The 24,131-nt window shown below is 48.2% G+C and overlaps 1 protein-coding gene across 1 annotated transcript in view; it reads right to left on the bottom strand.

The window, feature by feature from the left end:
- Positions 1-444: 444 nt before the first annotated feature.
- C3 (complement C3) overlaps positions 445-24,131 on the bottom strand; it is a 32,108-nt gene continuing 8,421 nt past the window's right edge. The window contains exons 18-41 of the mRNA XM_055343879.1: positions 22,328-22,436; positions 21,967-22,052; positions 17,809-17,951; positions 17,488-17,700; positions 14,398-14,464; positions 14,215-14,301; positions 13,251-13,454; positions 12,721-12,796; positions 12,248-12,407; positions 11,213-11,311; positions 8,402-8,558; positions 6,768-6,931; positions 5,802-5,960; positions 5,593-5,652; positions 5,379-5,469; positions 5,208-5,259; positions 4,073-4,160; positions 3,878-3,967; positions 2,134-2,239; positions 1,848-1,937; positions 1,628-1,711; positions 958-1,041; positions 732-867; positions 445-624 (exon numbers count right to left, since the gene is read on the bottom strand). Of these exons, the coding sequence (XP_055199854.1) occupies positions 483-624; positions 732-867; positions 958-1,041; positions 1,628-1,711; positions 1,848-1,937; positions 2,134-2,239; positions 3,878-3,967; positions 4,073-4,160; positions 5,208-5,259; positions 5,379-5,469; positions 5,593-5,652; positions 5,802-5,960; positions 6,768-6,931; positions 8,402-8,558; positions 11,213-11,311; positions 12,248-12,407; positions 12,721-12,796; positions 13,251-13,454; positions 14,215-14,301; positions 14,398-14,464; positions 17,488-17,700; positions 17,809-17,951; positions 21,967-22,052; positions 22,328-22,436 (2,747 nt within the window). The 3' untranslated portion in view covers positions 445-482. The remainder of the gene's footprint in view (positions 625-731; positions 868-957; positions 1,042-1,627; positions 1,712-1,847; positions 1,938-2,133; positions 2,240-3,877; positions 3,968-4,072; positions 4,161-5,207; positions 5,260-5,378; positions 5,470-5,592; positions 5,653-5,801; positions 5,961-6,767; positions 6,932-8,401; positions 8,559-11,212; positions 11,312-12,247; positions 12,408-12,720; positions 12,797-13,250; positions 13,455-14,214; positions 14,302-14,397; positions 14,465-17,487; positions 17,701-17,808; positions 17,952-21,966; positions 22,053-22,327; positions 22,437-24,131) is intronic.

The following is a 24,131-nucleotide window of genomic DNA, read 5'->3' as shown; positions in this document are numbered from 1 at the left end:
GGATGCAGCACATAGGCGAGTTGGTAAAGATACAGGCCAGCTTGCGGTTGGAGATGTCGGCATGGGCCGGGTGACAATGCCAAAAATGCAGGTGGATACAAGCCAGGGCGTAGGTGAGACAGCAGGTAAAGATTCAGATGATAATGTTGGTGAAAACACACATGAGGGTTCCATGAGGAGGCAGGTAAGCAGGCAGGTGTGAAGGGGCAGCTGGTGAGAATCTCCAGAAGGTTGGGGCTGAGGAGCAGGGGAGATGCAGGGGAAAGTGGAAGTACACTTGGTTGGGGCCAGCGAGGTGGAGGGTGCTCCCGGGACAGTGGGGAGGAAGCAGGCCTGCAGGTGGGCCACAGGGGGACGGAAGTGGGGGTCAGGCGAGGCTTGAGGATGGATCACAGTGGCCTCTTTCCCTCTCAGAGACCTTCCCACACTGGGAGACACATGACATACAACTGAAGCTTTATTGTGGGGACCACGGGGAGGGGTCAGTTGGGACAGCCAAAGGTGATCATGTCATCAGTGAAGCTGGCCAGGTCTTGGCACCGTTTCTCATTTTCCTCATCCTGGCATTCATCGGCCTCAGGCCACAGCTCCACCCATGTGTCCTTCCCGATGATGTAGTTGATCCTGCAGGGGGGTGGGGGGATGTGCAGAGAGGAGGCAGACCGGTCAGGGGCAGGGCAGGGGAAGGGTGGGCAGGGGCGGCCCTGGGCATGCACAGGGCTGGCACTCACTTGGGTTTCTCTCCCCACAGGTCGGTGGAGACGCCCCACACTAGGTAGCGTTTCCCATCCTGCAGCTTCAGGGCTTCTCTGCACCTGATGTGGCTGATGAACCTGCGCTCCTGTCCTCTGGCCACCTCATCGGAGCCTGGAGGGGAGGGAGAGAAGCTGAACTGGAGGGAGGGAGGGAACTGGGGGGAAGGGGGTGGGAAGACAGAAGCCAGAGTGCAGGGCTGACCTGATTTGATGATCTGCTCCACAGCCATTACGTACTCATCAAAGTCTTCTGCTGGCTCCTTCCTGAGAAGCCTGGTCTTGTACACTGCAGGGGGAGGGGGGGTGGGGGTCAGGATCACTTGCAAGCGCACCTGGGCACACGGCACCCCCCATGCAGATACATGCAGGATGGCTGCCAGTCGTGCTACAGTCCCTGCCCTCCCAGTAACACACATGCCACACGTGATCTTATAACCACGGTCTCACACAGCCACACACACGACCATGTGCGCGATTACAGCCACCCACATGCATGACCATGCCTACTCCTGTCCACTGTCACCTGCAACCACTGTCTCATATCTCTGTAGTTTGGCACAACTACAACCTCACAGCCACACACACAACCAGGCACACAACCACATCCACTCATACACTTGCATACACCCAGCCCGCTCACAACCATGGTTCCCATGTAATCATGGCCCCTCACAACACACACACACACACACACACACACACACACACACACACGTCGCCTGCAACTATAGCCTGAAGTACAACCACATGCAGCCATGGTCACTCGCAGCCAGTCACACACACAACCACAACCATAACACAGTCTCACATGTACAACCACGTCCCCACACACTGTTGTTCCCACACGCTCCCATATGTATGCACCCACTGACCGTAGTCTACGCCTGGCTCACAGGCCTTGTCCAGCCGTTCATCCTTGGTGACCTTGTTGTACACCTGCTGCATGAAGCAGTTCTCTGTGGGGTGGATGGGTGGGGGACATGGTTACATCTCACATCTCATCCAGGGCCCCCCACTCCTGGGTCTGTCCCTCTGGGTGTGTGGAGGGATCTGGTGGGTGTGGCCAACCCTTCCCTGCTCCTTGGCACCCACCCTCAGCACAGCGGCACATGTCCTTGTGACAGAGCTTGCTTAGTTGCCCATCTTCTTTCTCTGGGTGGTAGAACCGGGTGCAACTCTCATCTGTGGGCAGAGTGGTGGGAAAGGGTTAGAGGGCGAGGACCTCCAGTCCAGAGAACCTAGGGGGGTAGGGCTTGGATTCCCAACTCCAGTCCCTCAGACCTGGAGATGCCAGGTCCCCAACCCCGGGAGCCTCAGACTCCCACCTCTCAGATCCCTGGAACCCTCAGACCCCAGGCCCTAGGTCAAGGTTGCTCACCTAGGTTGTAATAGGAGTACACCTTGACTGATCCAGGCTGGATAAGCCCCACCTTAAAGTACTGGTGCACTCTGAAGGATACACAGTCCTCCTGGTTATGCGAGATCTATGGAGAATGAAGAGGCTGGTCAGTGGGATGAAGACATGGAGGGCATCCCAGCATGAGGTACTGGGGGTTGGAGAAAGTGAAGGATCAAGGTGGGAAGTGGATGGGGAGGGTGGAGGGCAGGACAAACCCATGTTCTGTTACTCCAAGGCTCAGAGCTAGATTACACTCGTCAGCTTCCTTCCTTAGTTTAGTGCGTGGCCATGTGAATGAGTTCTGGCCAACGGACTGCTATCTATGCCCATAAAAACATCATCCCACAGCTAATGATACTGAATTGTAGATTTAAAAGTTGCTGAGAGGGTAGATCTTAAAAGTTCTCACCACACACACACACACACACACACACACACACACACACTAAAACTATGTGAGGTGAGGTAATGGATGTGTTAAGTAACTTTATTGTGGGGATCATTTCCCAATATATGGAGACATCAAATCATTATTTTATACACCTTAAACCTAACACAGTGTTATTTGTTAGTTATATCTCATTAAAGCTGAAAAAAGAGAGAGAAAGAGAGAGAGAGAGAGAGAGAGAGAGAGAAATAGATATACACATGTGTATGTGATAGACAGGTGTATTTGGAGGAAAAGGCTAACAGTGAATTTGGGTAGAACTGTGGAACCATGTTCTCCTGCTCTGCAACTTCCCCATAGGGTTAGAATTAAATAAAAATTGAAATGCACAAAAATTAAGATGCAAGAAAATGTCAATGTCTGTCTCATGCAGAATCCTCCTTTCTTCTAGAAAGAATGGGTCCAGTAGATAACTCTAGAGTCCTAGGGATTGTGGAGTCCCAAGACAGAAGGCATGTGGATCCCTGAATGACTGTGTGGAACAGAAGACCCTTTCCATAACCTCCCACACCAACTGGACTTGGCGTGAATGAGAAACACAAATTTCTTGGGTTGGAACCCCCATATTCTTGGGAGTTTTATTATAGTAGCTAGTGTTACTCATACTGACTAATATGGGGTGAGGGGCAATCAAAGGTATTGGGACTTCAGCAGGGAGAGTATGAGGATAAGAAAGATGGAAGATAGAAGTAGGGGAGAGGAGGAAGCTCAAGTCATGTTAGAGATGAAGAGTGAGAGGTCAGATGGAGAATTAATAAGAGAGAGATGCCAGGGGATGGGGGAGCAAGGGAAATTCTTGTTCACCACTGAGCACTTTATTTTTTTAAACCAATGTGGCTCTTTTCAGTGGTTGTTTATACTCTGATGAGAAGGGATGCCTGGATGGCTCAGCGGTTGAGCATCTGCCTTTGGCTCAGGGTGTGATCCTGGGGTCCTGGGATTGAGTCCCACATTGGGCTCCCCACAAGGAGGCTGCTTCTCCCTCTGCCTGTGTCTCTGCCTCTCTCTGTGTGTGTCTCTCATGAATAAATAAAATATTAAAAAAAGACTAATGGGAAGAAGTTGAAGGAAGCAAGTATAAACTGAAGTTGGAACATGAGTGGGCATAAGGTAGGATGCTTACAAAAGACAGGATGACTTGGGTTGACCATCTTGTTTTATATAGCCCTTCCTCCACCACTCAAAAATATGGACCCCATCCCCCCTAGCCTGGGCCTGGCCTGACCCAGAGGAAGGCCAGCCAGGTAGAGGCTAGGTCCCCACTGGAAGCCTTACCTTTTCCAGGTAGAGGATGAGGTTGTTCTTGTTGGAGAAGGCCTTGTTCAGCTCATACTTAGATATGTATCTCTCGATACCACTGCTCAACTGGGGAAGGAAGGATGGGATTTGTGAAAATCTTCCTTAGTCTTCTTTCAGACCCCAGGGTTCTTCCCACTGATCTCAGTCCCCAAGCCCATAAGCCTTTCATACCTGGTTGAGGTCACAAGTGTCAGGAGAAAAGCCAGTCATCATGGATATATCCAGTATTGACATGGTAGCGTCCTCGTCTCCCAGGTACCTGAATGGAGTGGAGGGAGGGCAGTTGGGTTGTAGGGTGTGGTGAGCCCTGGGGGTCAACGCCTGGACAAGGGGGTCTGATCAGAGACTAAGGTTCTTGGTTCCCACATGGCAGCACAAGGGGATATTAGATTTTAGGAAACATTCCCCAAAGGGACTAAAGGGAAGATGGTGTAATGGTCAAGGAGACTACTAGCTTATAAATAAATTTTTAAAAAATCATAAAAAAAGGATGCCTAGGTGGCTCAGCAGGTGGGCATCTGCCTTTAGGTCAGGGTGTGATCCTGGGGCCCTGGGATCGAGTCCCGCATCGGGCTCCCTGCATGGAGCCTGCTTCTCCCTCTACCTATGTCTCAGCCTCTCTCTCTCCCTGTGTCTCAAATAAATAAATAAATAAATAAATAAATAAATCTTAAAAATAAAAAAAAAAGGAGACTAATAGCTCAGGCTCTAGGGCCCAACCACATGAGCTCAAGTCCCAGCTCTGTAAGACATTTGATGAGTCACTTGACCTCTTCATGCCTTAGTTATTCTAGGAAAGAAAGGCAGAAAAATGTTTCCATGGTCCAGCTCAATAACATCAGGTCCCCAGCACAGGGTACAGTAGTCACAACTGCATAAAATACAAGTCTTGTTTCTAGTGATTTGGCCCACCAATTACTGAGCAGATAAGAGGTGCACAATCAATGACCAATCACGTCACTTCCTTCAAAGTCTGTCAGTGATGGTCACTGAGCAGCCATTATTCAGTTCATGCACTGATAGCAAGGCCAAGTTATGATAAAACACTTTAAAGGTCATGGGACAATTGGAATGTCCCCCACATCGATTGCTGAGATTGCTGGCACAGTCTCAGCCTATGGGGTCACTGCCAGTCTCGGACTGCCATGCATAGTGAGGATGGCATCCGCCTCCTGGTGGGTACTTAAGGCAAAGCCAGATGCACAATGCACTGTTGGAAAGGGTTTGGTACCACAGATATTTTGAGAAGTCTTCTTATAGACGGAAGAATGGCCAAGATGACCCCTAGTGACCCATCATCACTTACCTGGTACAGATGTTAAGGGTCATGCTGTTCAAGGCGTCCTGAGGCCTCTTGACTAGAAACACAGAAGACAGAAAAATGGGATGGGGGTCCCTGGGTCCCGATTCAGGAGGGGGGCAGACATTAGAATGGGGTTGGGGGAAGCGTAACATGTAGGGTCTTTACTCCCTTTACCATTTTCAGGGGCTGGTTGTATGTCAACCCTGAGGTCAAACTTCTTGCAGGTGGCTTTGTTTTTGAGCTTGGCATAGTACATTGTCACCACCTGGTGAGACAGTGGGGGAGATGAAGTGTCAGCCCATTTGAGTTGAGAAGGAGAGGGTCCCTCTGGGGCAGGGGTGCTGAGAGAAAGTGGTGGGCCAAGCAGGTGTGTGTTCCTATTCCTTACCGACAAGGTGCCTTGTCCTTTTCCTTTTGCTATTACTTCGAAATTCTCATTTTTCTTGGTCTGCAGGGAGCCGGGAGAGAGAAGAGAGGATGTTGGGGGAACCAAACCTTCCCCTGGCTGCAACAATGACCTGTCCTCCCTCCTGGCTCTGGCAACCCCTGGCTGGTGTGGAGGGTGACACCAAGGAGGGTTTGGCTGGGCAGCTGTACCTCTTCTGACCGTTGGAGGCTAGGAGAATCCCAGACAATGTGGTGCTTGATCTCTGTGCTGCGGCTGGGCAGGTTGATGGACACTTGCAGGTTCAGGTCCTTGTGGTTGGGGACATCCTTCTGGTATTGGGCCAAGGCTTGGAACACCATGAAGGTGGCCTAGAACCCAGGAGAGAGGAAAAGACTCAGATCAGAGAGAGGATAGCCTAGAACCCGCCCCCCTGCGCCCCCCCCCCACACACACAAAGAGAGGGTGAGGATGAGATTGAAGGTTGTTCAACACCCAGGACATGTTCTAGATTCTCCAAGGGACAGAGGCTTAGACCAGAGCTTGGAGACACTGAGAACAGGTCTAGAATCCACCAGAAACTACAGGCATAAGACCGAAGCTATAGCAACATTGAGAATGTGGCCCAGACTCACCCAGAGGAGAGTCTAAGACAAGAGTCTGGAGTCCGTGAGAATGTATTTAGAACCCACTTGTGAAAAAAGAATGAAGTTAGAGTCTGGGGACATTGAACATATGATCTAGAATCCAAAAGGAACACACTGAGAATGTGACTCACAGCTCGCCAGAAAGAAAGGAGGCCAAACCAGAGCCTGAGGTTACTGACACCATGCCCTAGAACCCACCAGGGAGAGAGGCTTGGATGATGTCCTCAAACAGCTGAGAACTTGGCCTAGAACCCATAGGAAGATGAGCTAACAAGGAGCCTGGTGGAACAGAGAACATGGTCTAGATACCAGGAGCTTCAGAAGACAGCTTGGGGCATTCAGAATGTAGTCTAGGACCCATGGATGGGTTCACAACTATTTTTTAGTTGTGACCTCTCAAATCCACTCCAGCCACTCTGGCTTGTGGGACAGAAGGATTGCCCCTCTCGGTCTCAGTGTCTTCTCTGGGAGGCCAGTGGGAGGGTAGAGGAGGTGGGCATGCAGGTGCCCGGGGGATATGGGGTCACTTGCCTGGGTGGAGCCATAGCCACCTCCGTAGTATCTCTGCTCATTGAGCCAGCGGACGACAGGAGGTACATTGTCAAAGTCTTTGAGCAGCAGCAGGGCCAAGAGGGCGTAGGATGTGGCCTCCACATTGTAGAGCTTCTTGCCAGGCTCCACCCAGCGGTTCCTGTCTGCGGAGAGAACCCCCACCCCATCCCCCATGCTCACTGCTCTGTCCAGCCTGGAGATGGCTCCGAGACAGCTCTGAAGTGGACTTCCTGGTGTTCAGATATCCTGGCTCACATCCAAGGCCCACAATCTGCTGGCTCCTGCCTCCCTCTCTTCTCTAATTAACCTTCGCTCCTCCATTTAAATTCTCAGCCACAGCCCCACCCACCTACGGGAGATTCCCTAAACTTTCCGTGCTCATTTTTACTTCTGAGCCTTTTGATATTCTGTTCCCTCTCCTTGGAGCACCTTTTCTCCATCTACCCCTGTTAATCCCCTGATTTGACTTCACTGGCACCCCAAGACTGGGTGACAGACCCTTGCCGTTCCTTCTGTCTCTCAAAACATTCCGTGCTCTCCCGTCCCAGCACTATGATGCTCTATAGCAATCAGGTAACTCATTTCTCTCCTCAGTTGGGGTGTGAAGCCATGATATGATGGCAGGGGCTGTGCTGTATCCACTGTGATGTCCCAAGTGCCTGAGAAAGTACTTATGGCAGAGATCGTCCTTAAGAACCATCCCCTCCTCTTCCCAGGCGTGCACTTGGACTATGTCTCCCGCAGATCTTTGCAGGGAGATATGGCCACGGGACTGACTGAGCTCTGGACGATGGAATGGGCACTGGCAACGATGGGGGCCCCTTCCACGCCTGCTCTACCTCCCTTGCACAATCCTCCTGACTTGTCCCCCTTCTGCTTGAATGGAGTAGATTCCAAGGACCCAGAGTGGCAGAGCCATGAAAAGTTAGAGGCCAGGAGCCGTGCATCAATGTATGGAGGAGAGCTGCCCACAAACAACAAACTCCTATTGTGGTAAACCACCTCAGTATATCCTACATCATGTTTCTTGACATATGTTACAGCAGTCAGTGGGAACCTGGCACAGAGCATCACTAGAACCATCGATTAAGTGCTCGCTATGTGCTACCACTGTGCTAAATTCCCTATGGCACTATCTTGTCTAATCCTAATTGCCCTTGAGATCATGGTAATGTTATGACAACAGCAGCGATAGAGCTCTTCCTGGGTGCTGGACCTTCTACCTGTATTACTCGTCCAATCTTCACAACCACCCTATGACGTGTCACCTTAAGGTGAAGTCTAGAGAGGTTCAGTGACTTGTACAAAGTCACACAGGGAGAAAGGGGCAGAGTGGGATCTGGATTTGAGTCTGATGTCAGAGCCCAGGTCCTTGCTCCTGTGTCATGGCAAGTGCTCAGCACGCGCTTGTTGAACGATGGATGCAATGGACCTTCTTGTGTAGCTTACAGTGAGGCCTTCTCACACCTCAGAGCCATTCACTCAGCATGGCCTGGCACCACCCACCCCAGCTCAACTTGAGGCTGCCCATCCCGGTGTGGCTTATGGCCACGCATGCCAGCTCAAGACGACCACGTGCAAACCCCCTCTCACCTCCCCAGGCTGCCCCTCACCTCTGGCTGTGTTCAGAAATTTTCTGAGGTTATCTCCCTCCAGTTTGTCTAGATGGGCCAGGGCGTAGCCAGCAATGGCCACAGAATATGGTCTCTTCAGGTTCTGGTAGTGGGCTGCAAGATAATTTCCTGCCTTTTCGATGCTGCTTGGCAAGATCTGCAAGAAAGAGGACAGGTACTCTGGTAAGGTGGACATTGCTGCCACAGAGAGCTGGTAAGTGTCACACAAGCACCGCTTCCTGGGCGCCAGGATGGTTTCTGTCCTTGCAATACAGATCTGTCTTAGATCTTTTTTTCTTTTTTTTTTTTTTTCAGGTTTTCCAGACATTTTAGCCACTGTGAGCTGCCTTGTTGCTGAGTACCTAAGCTGTGTCTGGGACAGTTTATATATCTGGTAGTGTACTGGTAGCTATTTAAGAACCAGCTCTCCAGGGCATGTGTTTGGGGGCAAGGTGGGGGGTCAGTTTATAGACTGTCAGTTATTGTGATACCAATACTCCCACTGTGGCCAATTACAAGTTACCAACATAATATCCCTGAACCCAGAGTGAAGAAGAGATGTCCCAGATAGGCACTCGTGAGCTAGTGTGAACCAGACTCAGCACCCGCCTGGGAATGCCTCTTGTCTAATCATCAGCTTCGTAGCTAACACTTACTAGATGCCAGTCATACAGCCCGTCATTGAACTTCAGAATCCTATGAGGTAGGCAGTATTTTTATCATCATCCCCACTGCACAGATGAGAATATTGAGACCCAGAGAGATGAGAGATGGAGAAAGACATAATTTGTAGTGTTTGCGAATTTTCATGGTGTAAGTACAACCGTGGCCAATTTCAAACTACTGATGTGGAAGCAGTGGATGCAGAGTTGGGAAGAGGTGGGCAGTAAGCAGCACAGTATTAGGTAGTATTTCCACCATATAAGGTACAGAAATAACCTCGAGATGGGTAGATTTATCACACAGATAATGACGAAGGGTAGTAGAACAATTAGAAAGTGATAGGTTTTGGGTGTTTATCACCTTCGGTTTTAATGGTTGATATTTAGTCTAATTTACTTAAATGTAAGTTTATGTAACTTAATTTTATTTTTATTTTTTTAATTTTATTTTTTTCAATTAAATTTAATTTTTTAAAAAAGATTTTACTTATTTATTCATGAGACACACAGAGAGAGGCAGAGACTCAGGCAGAGGGAGAAGCAGGCTCCATGCAAGGAGCCTGATGCGGGACTGGATCCTGGAACCCTAGGATCACTCCCTGAGCCAAAGGCAGACGCTTAACCACTGAGCCACCCAGGCGTCCCATAACTTGATTTTAAGTGATGATTGTGTTTAAGAACTAGCTTGTGAAAAGTCCTGGAGATGTAACAGCTGGTTTTCCCAAGTTCAACACTTGGTTCCAGCACACTCTTGACTTGAACCCCAGCAATCTGGTTCTACAGCCTTTGCTATCCTCAGTTATAATGTTGCCATGTTGTAGAGGAAAATGTTGCTGCATGGTAGTAGAGCCTAATCCTTTGGCCTGCCCAGCTACTTCTCCTCCATCTACTTTTGTTTGACGTCTGTAGGAGCTTTTCTCCTCCATTTCCACGCCACACTGGAGGCAGGCCCTATCTGCCCAGTGAGACCAACTCCTTGGCCTGAGCTGATTGGCCCAGGTGTGATCACCCTACCACGGTCCAGCCAATCAGTGCTGTCCCCTGGGAATCTGCTAGCCTTACTCTGGCTGTGTTCCTCAAGGAAGGTCAGCCCTGTGCTGCACAGCAGGCAAAGACGAATTATTGGGCCAAGAAAGGTCTAGGTCCCTCCCGGGCACTAAAGTTAACAGGCCCCTCCCTTCCATCACTTTCTGGGGTCCAGCGAAGGAAGAAGCAGCCGGCTGAGGGTGAGATCCTGGGGTTCCAGACTTGGTAAGCCAAAGTTCAGACAATCCACTCTGACCATCCCAGGACAAAGCAGATGAAGCAATCACAGAGACTCTCAGGAGCCCATCTCTCTAAGTTTCTGTGCTTCGAAATGAAAACCAGAGGAAAAGGAGGTGACCATGAGATAACATTTTTTAATCATTTCCCTTTTAGGGTCATGGGCTCCTTTGAAAATTTCCTAGAAGAGAGATGCTTGGGTGGCGCAGTCGGTTAAGCATCTGACTCTTGATTTCAGCTCAGGTCATGATCTCAGGGTGGTGAGATGGGGCCCTGCACGGGGCTCTGTGCTCAGCAGAGTCTGCTTGAGATTCTCTCTTCTCCCTCTGCCCTGCCCCCATGCTCTCTCTCTCTTTCTCTCTCAAATAAATAAATAAATAAATAAATAAATAAATAAATCTTAAAAACATTTTCCTAAAAGATCCCCTAGACTAAGAAAATAGTCTTGATGTTTTCTTAGCACTGTGTTATGAGTTTCCTTTAGGCAAGCAGCAAGGATACAATGCACTGATCATGTAGGAGTGATGTGGGAGGCAGGCTGAGGGGGCTTTTGTTGAAATTGGCTAAAATTCTCTGAAAAGGGTAAGGCAGGCAGAGAGGACCCGCTCTTTGACCTTTTTGTGTCTCAGTTTTCTCTTCTGTTAACTGGGGATGATAAGAGTAGCCTACCTCTTGGGCCCCAACAGGATTACAGGACTTCACCATGTGAAGCTCTTAGATGAGCATCTTTAGTTAATTGCCCCCCAAATGTTGGGTATTATTATGGCCGCTTTGGTGGCTGTTAGTACACTGGGGAGGACTGAGAGTCACCCAAATGCAACACCTCACCCTCCAAGGTGCATGTGCCCTGGGTAGAGGAGGGGAGAAGAGGATGGCAGATACTTACGTTAACCTGTCCTATACAAATATCTTCAGCCTCTTTCAGTGCTATGAGAACAAAGGCCGTGAGGGACACAGACTTCTCCTCAGCTTCCCGGAAGCCACCCTAGAGTGGGAAGCAAGAAACAAAGATAGAGTCACCAGTGTGTTCCCATTTGCTGACCAATCCCCCTGTAGGTTCAGTAGGTCCAAGCAGGGCTGAGTCTCTCCCCAGTGTCTCCCTAGGAGGGTCACTGTCTTCAGTATTCATTCATTCAGCAAATGGTGCTGGTGCTGGGGATAAGGTGGTGGGAAAGACCCGGACACCAGCCCCAATCCTCATGGAGCTCGCTGTATAGTAGGGGAGACAGACATGTACCGACCAATTCACTATAGATTTATCATTACAAACTGATGAGTGCTATGCAGGAGAAGTGGATGTGGCAGTGAGAATGGACAGTGGGAGTGTGACTCAGTTGGGGAGGTCAAGAAAGATGTCCCTGGGGGATGACAGGGGTTAGCAGGCCAGGCAGTGGGAACAGCATGTGCAAAGGCCCTGTGGCAGGACAGAGCAAGACTCCTAGCAGTACAGATGCCATGTGGATGGGGATAGGGGCAACACCGTGAGACTGGAAGCTTGAAAAGTCAGGCTAAGGCAGTGATTCTCTAACTTGGGCATGTGTCAGCATCACGGCGGCGGGGGGGGGGGGGAGGTGGGGTATGGAGAGGGACTTATAGAAACTGATTCCTAGGCTCTGCCCCTAAAGTTTCTGATTCCATGCATCTAGCGTCCAGCCTGAGGACATATGTTACTAACAAGTTTCCAGGTGATGCTGATGCTGCTGGCCTGGGGAATCCCATTTGGAGAACTGCAGTTCTGAGGGGTTCTAGGTGTATTTTCAGAGTGAAGGGGAGGGACTTTGGTTTTGTACTGGACTCTGAAGCTCTCTGGTTTTTGTACTAGACGAGTGACACTCCCGAAGGAATGGGTCGTCTTTCTCCTATCTGTCCCATGACTTCCAGGCGCCCCTCCCTCACTCTGTCCTGAACCCCTGCTTCTTACGGTCATCTCTTGGTGGATCACAGGCCCATCCTCCTGGAAGATCCCATCGGGCTTCTGCTTCTCCAGGATCAGCCATTTGACAGCCCCGCAGAGAACTTGGGCTTCGATGGCGATGAGGTTGGTGGCCAGAGAGAAGACCTTGACCACGTAGGCTGTCAGCCTGGGGGTGGTCACAGAGCACGAGCCAATCGCCTCGGCATCCAGAGACTGCCATTCCAGCAAACCAGTGAGCAGAGGGAGCAGGCCCTGGCCTGCAGGCCCTGGCCTAGCTGGCTCAGCTTGGGTTGAGACCCAGCCTAGAGACCCAGCCTAGCCGCAGGAGGTGCTTGATGACCAAGGGCCACTCAAGAGCCCACAGTGGGTGCCTCGCCTCTGTGGGTGGAGGCTGCATAGCTGGGCAGAGGGCTGTGTGGATGGGGCCCACCAGGACCACTCCAGGCTGCCCTGCTCTGTGGGGTGCAGGGGTGGCTCACCAGGTGCTGGATGGCCGGTTCTGGAAGGCAGCGAAGGCCGAGTTGGGTTGTCTGAAGGCCAGCTGTTGGGTGTATCCTGCGGGGAAGCAAGAAGTGCTGTCAGAAGAGCAGGGGCTCAGTGGAGAGGGTGGCCGGCATGGGAATGCCAGCGAGGGGGAGGGCCCGGAGTCCTGGGGTTCAGGGAGGAGAGAGGGGGCGTGGGGCACAGTGGAGAGGGTGGCCTGCATGGGTATACCAGTGAGGGGGAGGGCCCGGAGTCCTGGGGTTCAGGGAGGAGAGAGGGGGCGTGGGGCACAGTGGAGAGGGTGGCCTGCATGGGTATACCAGTGAGGAGGAGGGCTCGGAGTCCTGGGGTTCAGGGAGGAGAGAGGGGGCTCTGCACAGAGGAGGGAACTCTGACTGCAAAGGGGGAGAAGCTTCTAAAAAGGGAAGGGGCTCAGAGGGTGGGGCGATCAGAGTAAAGGGGGCGGGGTCCCCGGGAGGACCCAGCTCCAGGAGGCGGTGGCAGCGGGTCTCCCACGAAGGCGCACCCTTCTTGATGAGCTCCAAGGCCTCCTGGCGCTTCTCCAGCCCGAACTTGTCCCACTGCTCGGTTTGGTCCAGGTAATGCAGGGCGATGACGGTGGGCGTCATGCCGATCATGTTCTGCTCCCCGCAGCCCGACGGGGTCACGATGAGGTGCTTCAGACGGTCCCCGTCGATGGCGTCCTCTACCATCTGAGCCACCGGGGTCCCTGGAGCCAGGCGGGAGGGAGGACCGTGCTCAAGCACAGTGGAGCGAGGTGAGGAGGGTCGGGACTGACCCAGGGACCCCAGGCTCCCACCAGCCAGTGCCAGGGATGCGGGGTGGGGGGCAGTTGGAGGCTGAGGGGGATGTGATCAAAGGGGAGCAGCAGGCTGAGTGGCCCCGGGGGGGGTGCGTGGCCTACATTTGTAGGGAAGGGGGGGCTTGTGCTTCATAGAACCCTGGTCCCCGAGTCCTCTTGTTACACCAGTGGCAAATGAATCCCAGTAACAATCGTCACGAATACTTAGATGTGCTTAATGCCGTTTTGCCAGGCGCTGTTCCAGAGATCATCATATAATATCTCATTTAATCGTCTCAGCAACCCTTTGATATATTTGTTATTTTGTTATTTGCCCCCATCACAGATGAGGAAACCAAAGGTCTCTCCCCAAAACCTTAAGCTTGCAAGGTGCCTTTCCAGCGACCTCTTTTCCCTTCTTGCTCCAGTCCTCCATCCTGCGCATTAGGTTCCAGAATTTCCTGCTCTCAAGAGGAAACTCTACTGTTTCTCATTCAAACTTCTCTATCAGCAAAAGCTATTTTCTGAATTAAATACTGCCTGGGGGCTTCTCTAAGACAGATCCAGGAGGTGGTTCTAGCAGAAGTGGATGGGGGAGACACAGTGACAAATGCCCCCAGAATTAGGTGGCACTGGGTTGCCCGCTCCAGGGTCGTGCCTTCCTGGGTCGGGGCCAGTGGCCAATCACCTTGCAGGAGGATCCTGGTCTCTGACTCCGTGTCCGGGACTTGGTCGCCCAGGTCTGCGGCATGGACCTCCTCTCGCTGCACTCCCTCTGCCGGGCGAGGGGGACAAACGGATGGCACCAGCCCTCTCCCACAAGGCTGCCATCACCACCCACGCTGCCACTCCTCTGCTGTGGCTGACTCACCCTGGCCCTTGTTTTCTGGATCCAGAGTGCGAATGGCCAAGGTTTGGTTGACTAGGATTCCTTCCGGCTGACCCATGTCGGGATAGGGGGTGGAGGGAGGGCAGGCGAATAAAAGAACAGACAGACACAACTGGTCAGCAAAGACACTGTCCTTCTGGGCATTACTGTCGCACAGGCACGAGGTATCACCCATCCTAGCTGTGTGATGGGAGTCAAATACCTTCCTCCGTGGCTCAGCTTCCTCCCTTCTAAAGAGGAAGCAATACCAACATCTACTTCATATGGTTGTCCTGGGAGTTAATTTCTTTTTCTTTCTTTCTTTTTTGGGGAGTTAATTTCAAATTATACGTTCATAACAAAACCACAAACCCTTTGGAAAGCTTCCTGCGTGCTAACCCTTACTGTCTTGCGTTAATGGTTCACAGCAAACCCAGTGGGGTGAGGGCTGCTGTGATACCTCCTGTCTCAAAGATGGGGTATGAAAGGCGAAGTAACCGCCCCCCCCAACATCACACAGCTGGTAGGAGAGAACTGTTTTTTTCTTTCTTTCTTTTTTTTTTTAGAAGTGGGGATTGAACAGGGCATTCTGGCACAGAGTCTGTTTTTTGAGGGGAGGCAGTCAGGCTGAACGACCCCAGAGTGTCTGTGTTTGTAACTCAGTGCCTTTCAGACGTCTCTAACACAAAAGAACGTGCATAAAGTACTCAGCACAAGGCCTGGCACGTAGTAAGTGCTCAGTTAAAATAGGAGCTATTTTAGTTAGTTATCGGATTCCCAATGGAAGCTCTCCTGTAAGTGCAGAAAGACCTCCATGGTAGACTGCAGCTGTTTATGCCTTTTCAGAACACATTCTCCTTTTAGGCTGATATTAATGCCCAGATTTTCCTTTAGAGACTGACTCTTCTCCCATGGCATGCTGGTAAATATTTGCCACCCAGCTCTCCAGGAAGAAAAGATGCTGACTTGTACCGCTGCCAGTTTCTGTACTGTGGATATCTCCTCCACACTGGATTTCAAGTTACCAGCATCTGGGATTGCAGAATTGGGAAGTTGTGGGCACTCTGGCTCTTGGGCGCTGGACCATTCAGGCTCCAGCAACCCTACTAGGTTTGCATCCCATTGGTTCCCATACTGAGCCAACCCTCAGAGGCACAATGACATAAGGGCCCCAGACAAAAAGGATAATAAAAAATGTATCCCTAGGGGCACTCGGCTGACTCGTCAGAAGAGCATGTGACTCTTGATCTAGGGGTTGTGAGTTTGAGCCCCACATTGGGTGTAGAGATTATTAAAAAAAAAAAAAGCCCAAAACAAAAAAAAACTTAAAAAAAGAGCTCCTAGATATATATTTGTATGTATGTTTTTTTTAAAAAAGATTTTATTTAGTTATTCATGAAAGACACAGAGAGAAAGGCAGAAACATAGGCAGAAGGAGAAGCAAGCTCCCTGCAGGGAGCCCGACGTGGGACTCGATCCCAGAACCCAAGGATCATGACCTGAGCCAAAGGCAGATATTCAACCATTGAGCCACCCAGGTGCCCTGTATGTATGTTTTCATGGTTCATTATATTCCAGAACATTAAAGTAGTTGAAAAAAACATGAGTTTGGGTGCACCTGGCTGGCTCGGTTGGTAGGGTCGGATCAAGTGTGACTCTTGATCTCAGGGTTGTAAACTCAAAGTCCCACGTTAGGTATAGAGATGACTTAAAAATAAAGTCTTAAAAAATATGTGAGTTTGGTTCCATTAAAGTCAGGAAAGAAAAATTATAATCAATCCTGATTGGGGTATTAATAAGACATTTGACTGTAAAATAGCACTGTTAGTTTTAAAGCATTTGCTTTTCAATGTTTCAATATTTTTTCAACTACTTTAAAATTTTTTGGGAAAATCAACCATTAATCAATTTTAACACTTAAAAAAAGACATGTATATGGGGGCCCTATTTTCCCTTTTAGCTTCAGGCTCTACTATAGCTTGACTTGACATTGTCAGGTCGTCTCTGTGTTTAAAATTTTGATCTTTTGTCCATCATGGATTTTTCTGGCATTAATTTTGATTTCTTAAAACAGTGCATTAAAATATTGTTGCTCTTATTTATGATCTCACATTTTGCTTGAAAATATTAATAAAAGATAAGAGGCTTTTGTTTTTATTAATGACTTGATCTCCTATTATATTTGTGAATGTTCATCACTGTAGGAAAGAGTAGATATATAACTGTTAAGGTATATCCTAAGGGTAGAAATCATAGATAAAAATAGAAGTTCTTATATTCTCACATTATATGTTATTGCTTTCTAAAATTTGTTTTGTGAGGGGTGCCTGGGTGGCTCAGTGGTTGAACATCTGCCTTTGGCTCAGGGCATGATCCCAGGGTCCTGGGATTGAGTCCTGCATCGGGCTCCCCGCAGGGAGTCTGCTTCTCCCTCTGCCTATGTCTCTGCCTCTCTCTGTGTGTCTCTCATGAATAAATAAATAAAATCTTAAAAATAAATAAATAAGGAAATAAATAAAATTTATTTTGTGCAACATGTTTTCCCAAGACTTTTAAGGTCAAAAGAAAACTCCTCTATACTGAACTGTGTTAAAAATATCATATGTGATAATAAAATATATTTTCATTTAAAAATCTATCACTGGGAGTGCCTGGATCAGTCAGTTAAGTATCTGCCTTTGGCTCAGGTCATGATTCTGGGGTCCTGGGATCCAGCTACACATGGGGCTCCCTGCTCTGAGGGGAACCTGCTTCTCTCTCTCCCTCTGCCTGCCACTCCCCCTGTTTGTGCTCTGTCCCTCTGTCTCTCTCTCTGTCTCTCTCTTTCTCTCTCTCTGTGTGTCAAATAAATAAATAAAAGCTTTAAAAAAATATATCACTGATTTTTATTATTGAGTTTTTTGGTTCCCCCTCAAAGTTCTCACTCACTCACCCTAGTCCTGGTTCCTACTTCCAAGTGCGTAAGGACTCTTAAATTTCCTAAGTTGAGACACTTAGTGTCTCAGGGCCTGGATCTCCAACTTGGGTTGACAGCATGGGAGACAGGAGCCTCTCCTGAAGGGCAAGGAGTCGCAAGCACCCCCAAGGACTCACCACGACCTTCAAGATCTTCTTGACACCATCGTTGGCGAAATGCCTGTAGACAGCGGCCTTGACCTCCACCTCATGGAGGCCAATCTTCAGAGGCACAATGACATAAGACACAGCCACGGAGGACTTGGCTGGGATGTTTACAATCTGCTGGTAGCTCTTCTTAGATGTGGCCAGACTACAGAAGGCTGGATTGTAGAGTAGTTCCACCCTGACCTGTTGGGGACAGAGGATCAGTTAGGGGTGTGTGCCACGGGCCACCAGCATGACCACCACCACCCCCTCCAAGCTTGCCATCATGCCTCTGTCATCCCAGGGACCCACCTTGATATCCTCTCTCTCCTGGTAATTGTAGAGTATGGCTCGGATCTCCACCTGCTCATTACGTACAACAGAGTAGGGTAGCCGCAGGTCAATGAAGAAGTCTTGTAGCACTGTGACTTCATAGGGGTCAGCCACACAGATCCCTGCCCGGAAGTGGAGTGTCAAGGGAAGGAGGTGGACAGAGGCTCAGTGCTTACCCTGACTGCTGGAGCTGGGCCAAGCTCAGGCTGTGTTTGTAGGGGCCCACGGACTGAACAACTTCAATGGTGATACCTTACCGATGGTGGTGGCAGCTGGGAGTTGCCGTGATGGGACGATTTCCATCCTCTTTTGTGATTTTATTCATAGGTAGGTGTGCAGGTGGGAAGAACTCAAGCATAATCAATGGCTCCTATCTGCACTCTCCAAAATGGTAGCCCGAGCTCCTTGTGGTTACCAGGCACTTGGAATATGGCTCGCTCTCGTGGGAACTGGATTCCTACTTCTATTTCATTTCACTTCACTCAGATTTAAACTTAAAAACTGATGTTTGTCATGAATATGCTACAACCCCCTGAACTATACATTTTCAAAGAGTGACTTTCATGGTATGTGAATAATATCTCACTTTAGAAAATGATGCTTGATTCAGTGATCGGAAAAACCTTTAAATGTATGCTTGGAACAATTTAGATATGCCAATATACCTTTACGACTGTACATTTTACAGATCCTAAAATACAGATCAAAGTGTTTCCAGTGAAGGCCTAGGGGCACCTGGCCAGCTTAGTTGGGGAAAAGTGTGACTCTTGATTTCAGGGTTGTGAGTTTGAGCCCCACGTTGGGTGTAGAGATGACTTAAAAAATCTTAAAAAAAAAAAAAGTTAGCACCCTAATTGAAGTTGCTCTGCAGGTATAAAATACGTGCTGGATTTCAAAGGTTTAGTGCAAACAGAAGTAAAATATATCATTCCTAATTTTGAGATGTTAATAGGTTATCCTTAAATATTAAAAGATTTATCGTAACATCATTACTAGTGTGAAGTGGTTTTGTGCATGTTTATAAAATGTTGAAAGAATAAAACAATGTTGAAAGAATAATATTTGGGGCATGTTTTGTAAAGAAAATATATAATAAAATTGATTTCACCTATTTCTTTTCTTTTCTTTTTTTTCAAGTAGGCTCCATGCCCAACATGGGGCTTGAACTCACAACTGAGATCGAGAGTTGCATACTCTATGAACTGAGCCAGCCAGGCATCCCTCACCTACTCCTTTCTTTTGGGGCTACCAGGAAATTTAAAATGACATAAAGCTTGCATCTGCCGCTCTGTATTTCCAATGGACAGGGCTGATCTACAAGCAGTGAAAATGATGCCAGAAACAATGGTTATTTGAAATACAACAGTTATTGCATTAAATTCAAACAAAGGGTTGATTGATGCAAGCAAAATCTGCAAAAAGATATTTAAAATAATGTTACACTAAAAAAATAAAACAAAAATAATGTTACATTAAGAAATCTATTAAGATTTTTTTTTTGGTGCTTATTCTTCAGTGGTGAAAAAAATTATCAGAGACTTGAACAAAATCCTTATTTCCTAACCTACAGTCATTTATTCACCACCCTTGGGGTGTTTGCTCTAGTCATGGGAGCTATTTACCCATTTCTTATCTACTATTTGCTTTTACATTTTCAAAAAAAATTATTTTTTTTAGTAATCTCTACACCCAGTGTGGGGCTTGAACTCACGACCCTGAGATCGGGAGTGGCACCTTCCACTGACTGAGCCAGTCAGATGCCCCTGTTTTCACATTTTTAAACTCAAATCGAATTTACGATGGTGTGTGAAAAACGAGCTTTTGCACCATAAATAGGAGGGTTCTCTCAAGGAAAACAAAACGGTTTTGTTCAATACTGGTTAGCTTGTGTGGTGCCTGCAGAAAGTGGCACCTGCTCCCCTCTCCTCACTGATTGAAGTTGTTAACAAGAACCGGGGAGAGGAAGGGGTGCTTGCCCCAGACTGAGCTCTTCCCTTTGAACAAGATAAAAGGACTGAAGGAGAACCAAAAGAAGGACTTCTGACGCACCATCCATGTTATTTTTAAGGCGATGAAACAACTCCTCTGTGTGATATTGGAACCGTGGCTACATGTCATTACAGGTTTGTCCAAACCCCCAGAAGGTACAACCCCTAAAGGGGGGGAGCTCAAGGCTACTGGCTGCAATTAATAATAACATATCCAGGGGCACCTGGGTGGCTCAGTCTGTTGAGCATCCGACTCTTCATTTCGGCTCAAGTCATGATCTCAGGGTCATAAGATTGAGTCCCAAGTCGGGCTCCCCGTTCAGCGGGGAGTCTGCTTCAGGATTCTCTCTTTCCCTTCCCTCCTCCCCTGCCTCTCAAATAAATAAATAAATGAATCTTAGAAAAAAATCATATATCCATATTGGCCTATCGATTATAGCAAATGTACCACCCTAACACAAATGGGGATGGAGGGGGGCATGGAGGGATGTGTGGCGACTGTGCTTTTTGCTCAAACTGAAAACTGTTTTAACAAATCTATCAATTAAAAAAAAAAAGTGACTTCTGGTGCATGATTTGCGGTATTTAAGGAGATAGCCATGCATCTCTGAAAGGCATTTACTCTCTGGTCTCTAATATATGTCTGGCTCCAATGATAACTCACACTCATCGGACATCTATAATATGCCAGGCCCCATCATAAGGGCTTTCTGTGTATCAACTCATAAAATCCTCCCAACAACACTCTGAGTAAATGCTATTTCTATTGTGCCTGCTTTATGGATGTGCACAGAGAGGTTGAGTAACTTGACTCAGGCCACACAGCTCCCCAGGGGTAGGTGCCCCGGCCTACATGATCGTGCTGTGCCATCATTGCTTGTTCAAGAGAAACTGCCAAACAGTTTCAATTCCTTCATTTAAAACAAGACAAGCAAAGAAGCAGATTTTGGAAACCTTGAAGGAAAATGGTAATGAGGTGTAATTTACTATAAACTGTAACACAATAAAATTATTAAAAATCACTTAAATCGTTGGTTTGGCATAAGTCAGGTATCATCAGTCTTCATACACCCACTTTTTAATATTTCAATCTTTTTCCAGCTATTTTAATGTTCAGGGAAAAAATTAAAATATACATAAATCAGGCACAGGGACACACATTTTCTCTCTGGCATCAAACCCCAGTACGGCTTGGCACGGCGCTGGCTTCTATTTAAAATGTAGGTATTTTGTTCACCACAGATTTCTTTTTGTTTTTGCATTCACATTGATTTTTAAAAAATGATTGCGTGAAAATATTACTTATCGGGGCGCCTGAGCTTTTTGGCGCCCACTTAAAATTGGCATGTAGGGGTGCCTGGGTGGCTCTGTGGTTGAGCATCTGCCTTTGGCTCAGGTCATGATCTCAGGGTTCTGGGATCGAGTCTGCATCAGGTTCCCCACAGGGAGCCTGCTTTTCCCTCTCCCTATGTCTCTGCCTCTTTCTCTGTGTCTTTCATGAACAAATAAATAAAATCTTTTAAAAAATAGATAAAATTGACACTTAAAGTTAGCGCCTCCCTCTCCTCATCCTGCTCCTCACCCTCCTCGAGACCACTCACGTCGGGCCAGGGTTCCCGGGTTCTCTGAGGTGGTGGCCTTGGTTTCATAATCTGACCACCCATGTTCCAATCATGCATTTCATTCTGCTTCCTCTTATACTTTTTCTTAATCGCTTTACCCATCATCCTATCCATATCACTCCTTAAGGGTGTTTGTCATTGCGAATTATTCTGTAAGATACCACAAGGGTGGATATAGATTGAACAGTACCAAGAATGAACCCTACTGTCAACTATGAACTTGGGGTGATGATGATGTAATAATACACTGTGCTGGTTCAGAATGCCGGGATTTGGGGAGCCTGTGCTTGTGGGGAGGTAGCATGGAAGTATGGGGGAAATCTCTTACCCTACCGTCAATTTTGCTGTGAACCTAAAACTGCTCTCAAAAGGATATCTATCTACAAGAAGCACTGACTATGTCACCCACAGAGAGGACCTGACACCCCTTCAGTCACCAAGAAATGAGGATTTCTTTGCATGGGAGAGAATGCCCAGTGGCTCTGGGGTCCCTGCCTCCTGAGGATGGGGCCACCACCTTCTCTCACCTTTCTTCTTTGACAAGCTCACAGCCAGAATCTCCCAAGTGGTGATGGAGTCTTTCAAAAACACATTCATGGTCTTCGTGGAGATTCTGGATGGGGGGAGAAGTTGGGGTGTTAGGAGAAGACATGTGTCAGGGTTGTGGGGGAGAGCCAGTGTGGAGGGGCCCCAAGGGAAGAGTGCCAGGGGGCAGCTAGGCACATGTAGATAGCCTGACTCTTGATTTTTCTAGGCTGGGTTGTGAGGCTGCACGGTGATTCCAGAAAAGAGGGGGATTGGGGTGCATGCAAATTAAGTGGTCCAGTCTGGGGTACTGTAGGAGCTGGCCTGGGCCATGGGTTGAAGTGGGGGCGAACTCAGCCTTACCCATTTTTCTCAGGTTCATTGAGAATCTCTATGGTCCACAGCCAGCTCTCAGGGAATTGGCTTCTGGAAACGATGTCCTCTTCCAGGAATAGGTCCTCATCCATGTCACCTGGGAGGCAGGGGGTGGGGAAGGGAGCAATTTGGGTTTAGAACAGACCCATTTTCCCCACTGTCCCTGGAGATATTTATCTCTGTATCTCTGGAGGGATTCCTAGCAGCAAAACACATCCATGGCCACGTGATGACCTTGGCAGGGGGCAGGTATGTTTGCCTTTGTCGCTCCTTCCTCCATAAAAATAGTATTAAAAATTGTATTTTACAACTGTGTTGGTATAAGAGCAAAAATAATCCAGGCTGGGTTATACTATTTACCCTTCCCCCGATTTTCATAGAAATGAAAGCATTCGCTTGAGCCTCTAAGCACAGTGGCTCTGGGGCTCTGTCCCTGCTGCATCTGAGTTATGGTCCTGAAGCAAGCAGGTGGCTCGAGAGACTCCCCAGACCTGACGAGACCCCCGGAGAGGGAGTGACCTTTTAAAGCGTGGCTGACACCATCAACATGTAGGTAAAGTAGGGCCGGAATAGGAAAGCCCTGTCTGGGCTTTCTCCAAGACACAATGGGCAGCTCGTAACTCAGCTCTGGGTCTGCCTAATAACAAATTGGTGAAACCTGCCAATACCTAAATCCACCCACATTCTGGAATAACCCATCAAAGTGCCTTTGGAGGATGAACATGTGAGCAACTCTCTGTCTCACCCCAATTTGTCTGAAAGAAGTACACAATGCTAGAGGATGAAAGCAGCTGAGCATATGTAAGCCAGATGCCAGTAGATCAAATATTTTTGTCTAATACTCCTCTTTGAGAAAGGAAGTCTGTAGGTTGTTGGAATGGTAGTCTTCCAGCTAAAAGAATTTAGAAATATTTGTCCACTTTGGCAAATTCTGCCTTTAAGAGGTGACTGCTTACTTCTAAGTTAAATAAATAAATAAATAAATAAATAAATAAATAAATAAATAAACAAATAAATAAATATAAAAAAAAAGGACCCAAACCCAAACCAAACCAGACCAAACCAAAGCGAAATCGCTGGTGCAACTCGAATGGGGCTGGAGGGTTTGGCGGTGGCAACAAGTCAACATTAATATCCCAATTCTGGTGGCTGTGCTGAGTTTTGTGGGGGAACATCTCTGCTTCTAGAAAATCCACACTGAGCTAGTTGGCGGTGGTGGGGCCCCAACGAGTTCAGAGGGGAAAAAAAAGATTTTTATACCCATTTCCACTTTTTCTGTTGGAGATTGCTTAAAGAAAAAAAAAAAAAAGGATGATTTTTGCTTTGCTCGGGCAGCAGTGAAATGGCCCCGTTCTTCCTCAGTTTTTAAGCAAAGACATCCTCTTTCATGACTTTTCATCCAGTAGTTGATAAGGTAATTTCCCTTGATTTCAAGAGCCGTTCACGTGGGCTTTTATTCTTGGAGCCCAATTTGAAGGACGCGATTTCCTGTTCCCCATGAAAACAGTGGGATGTGCAAAAGAAATGTTCAAAGGGCCAATCAGAGCGATCACCAGAGCAGCGAACGCTCCGCCTAAAATGATTAAAAAGAGCCATGTGGGCAGGGTGGGATGAGCTGGGAAGTTTGCCAAGGTGACCCTCACAAAATGCCCTGTGCTGACAGTGGCGCGCTTTCCCTAGGTTCAGTTTTGACGGTGCCCATCCTTAGCAGAAAGATCTCTAATCAAGACAAACCAAAAAGCATTTTTAAAAAGGAGGGATCAGGCCTCACTGAGCTCAAAGCCTCTCAGCA

This window comes from Nyctereutes procyonoides, unplaced genomic scaffold (assembly GCF_905146905.1).
Source record: "Nyctereutes procyonoides isolate TBG_1078 unplaced genomic scaffold, NYPRO_anot_genome, whole genome shotgun sequence".
NCBI lineage: Eukaryota > Metazoa > Chordata > Mammalia > Carnivora > Canidae > Nyctereutes > Nyctereutes procyonoides.
This window is presented reverse-complemented; position numbering and strand designations above follow the sequence as displayed.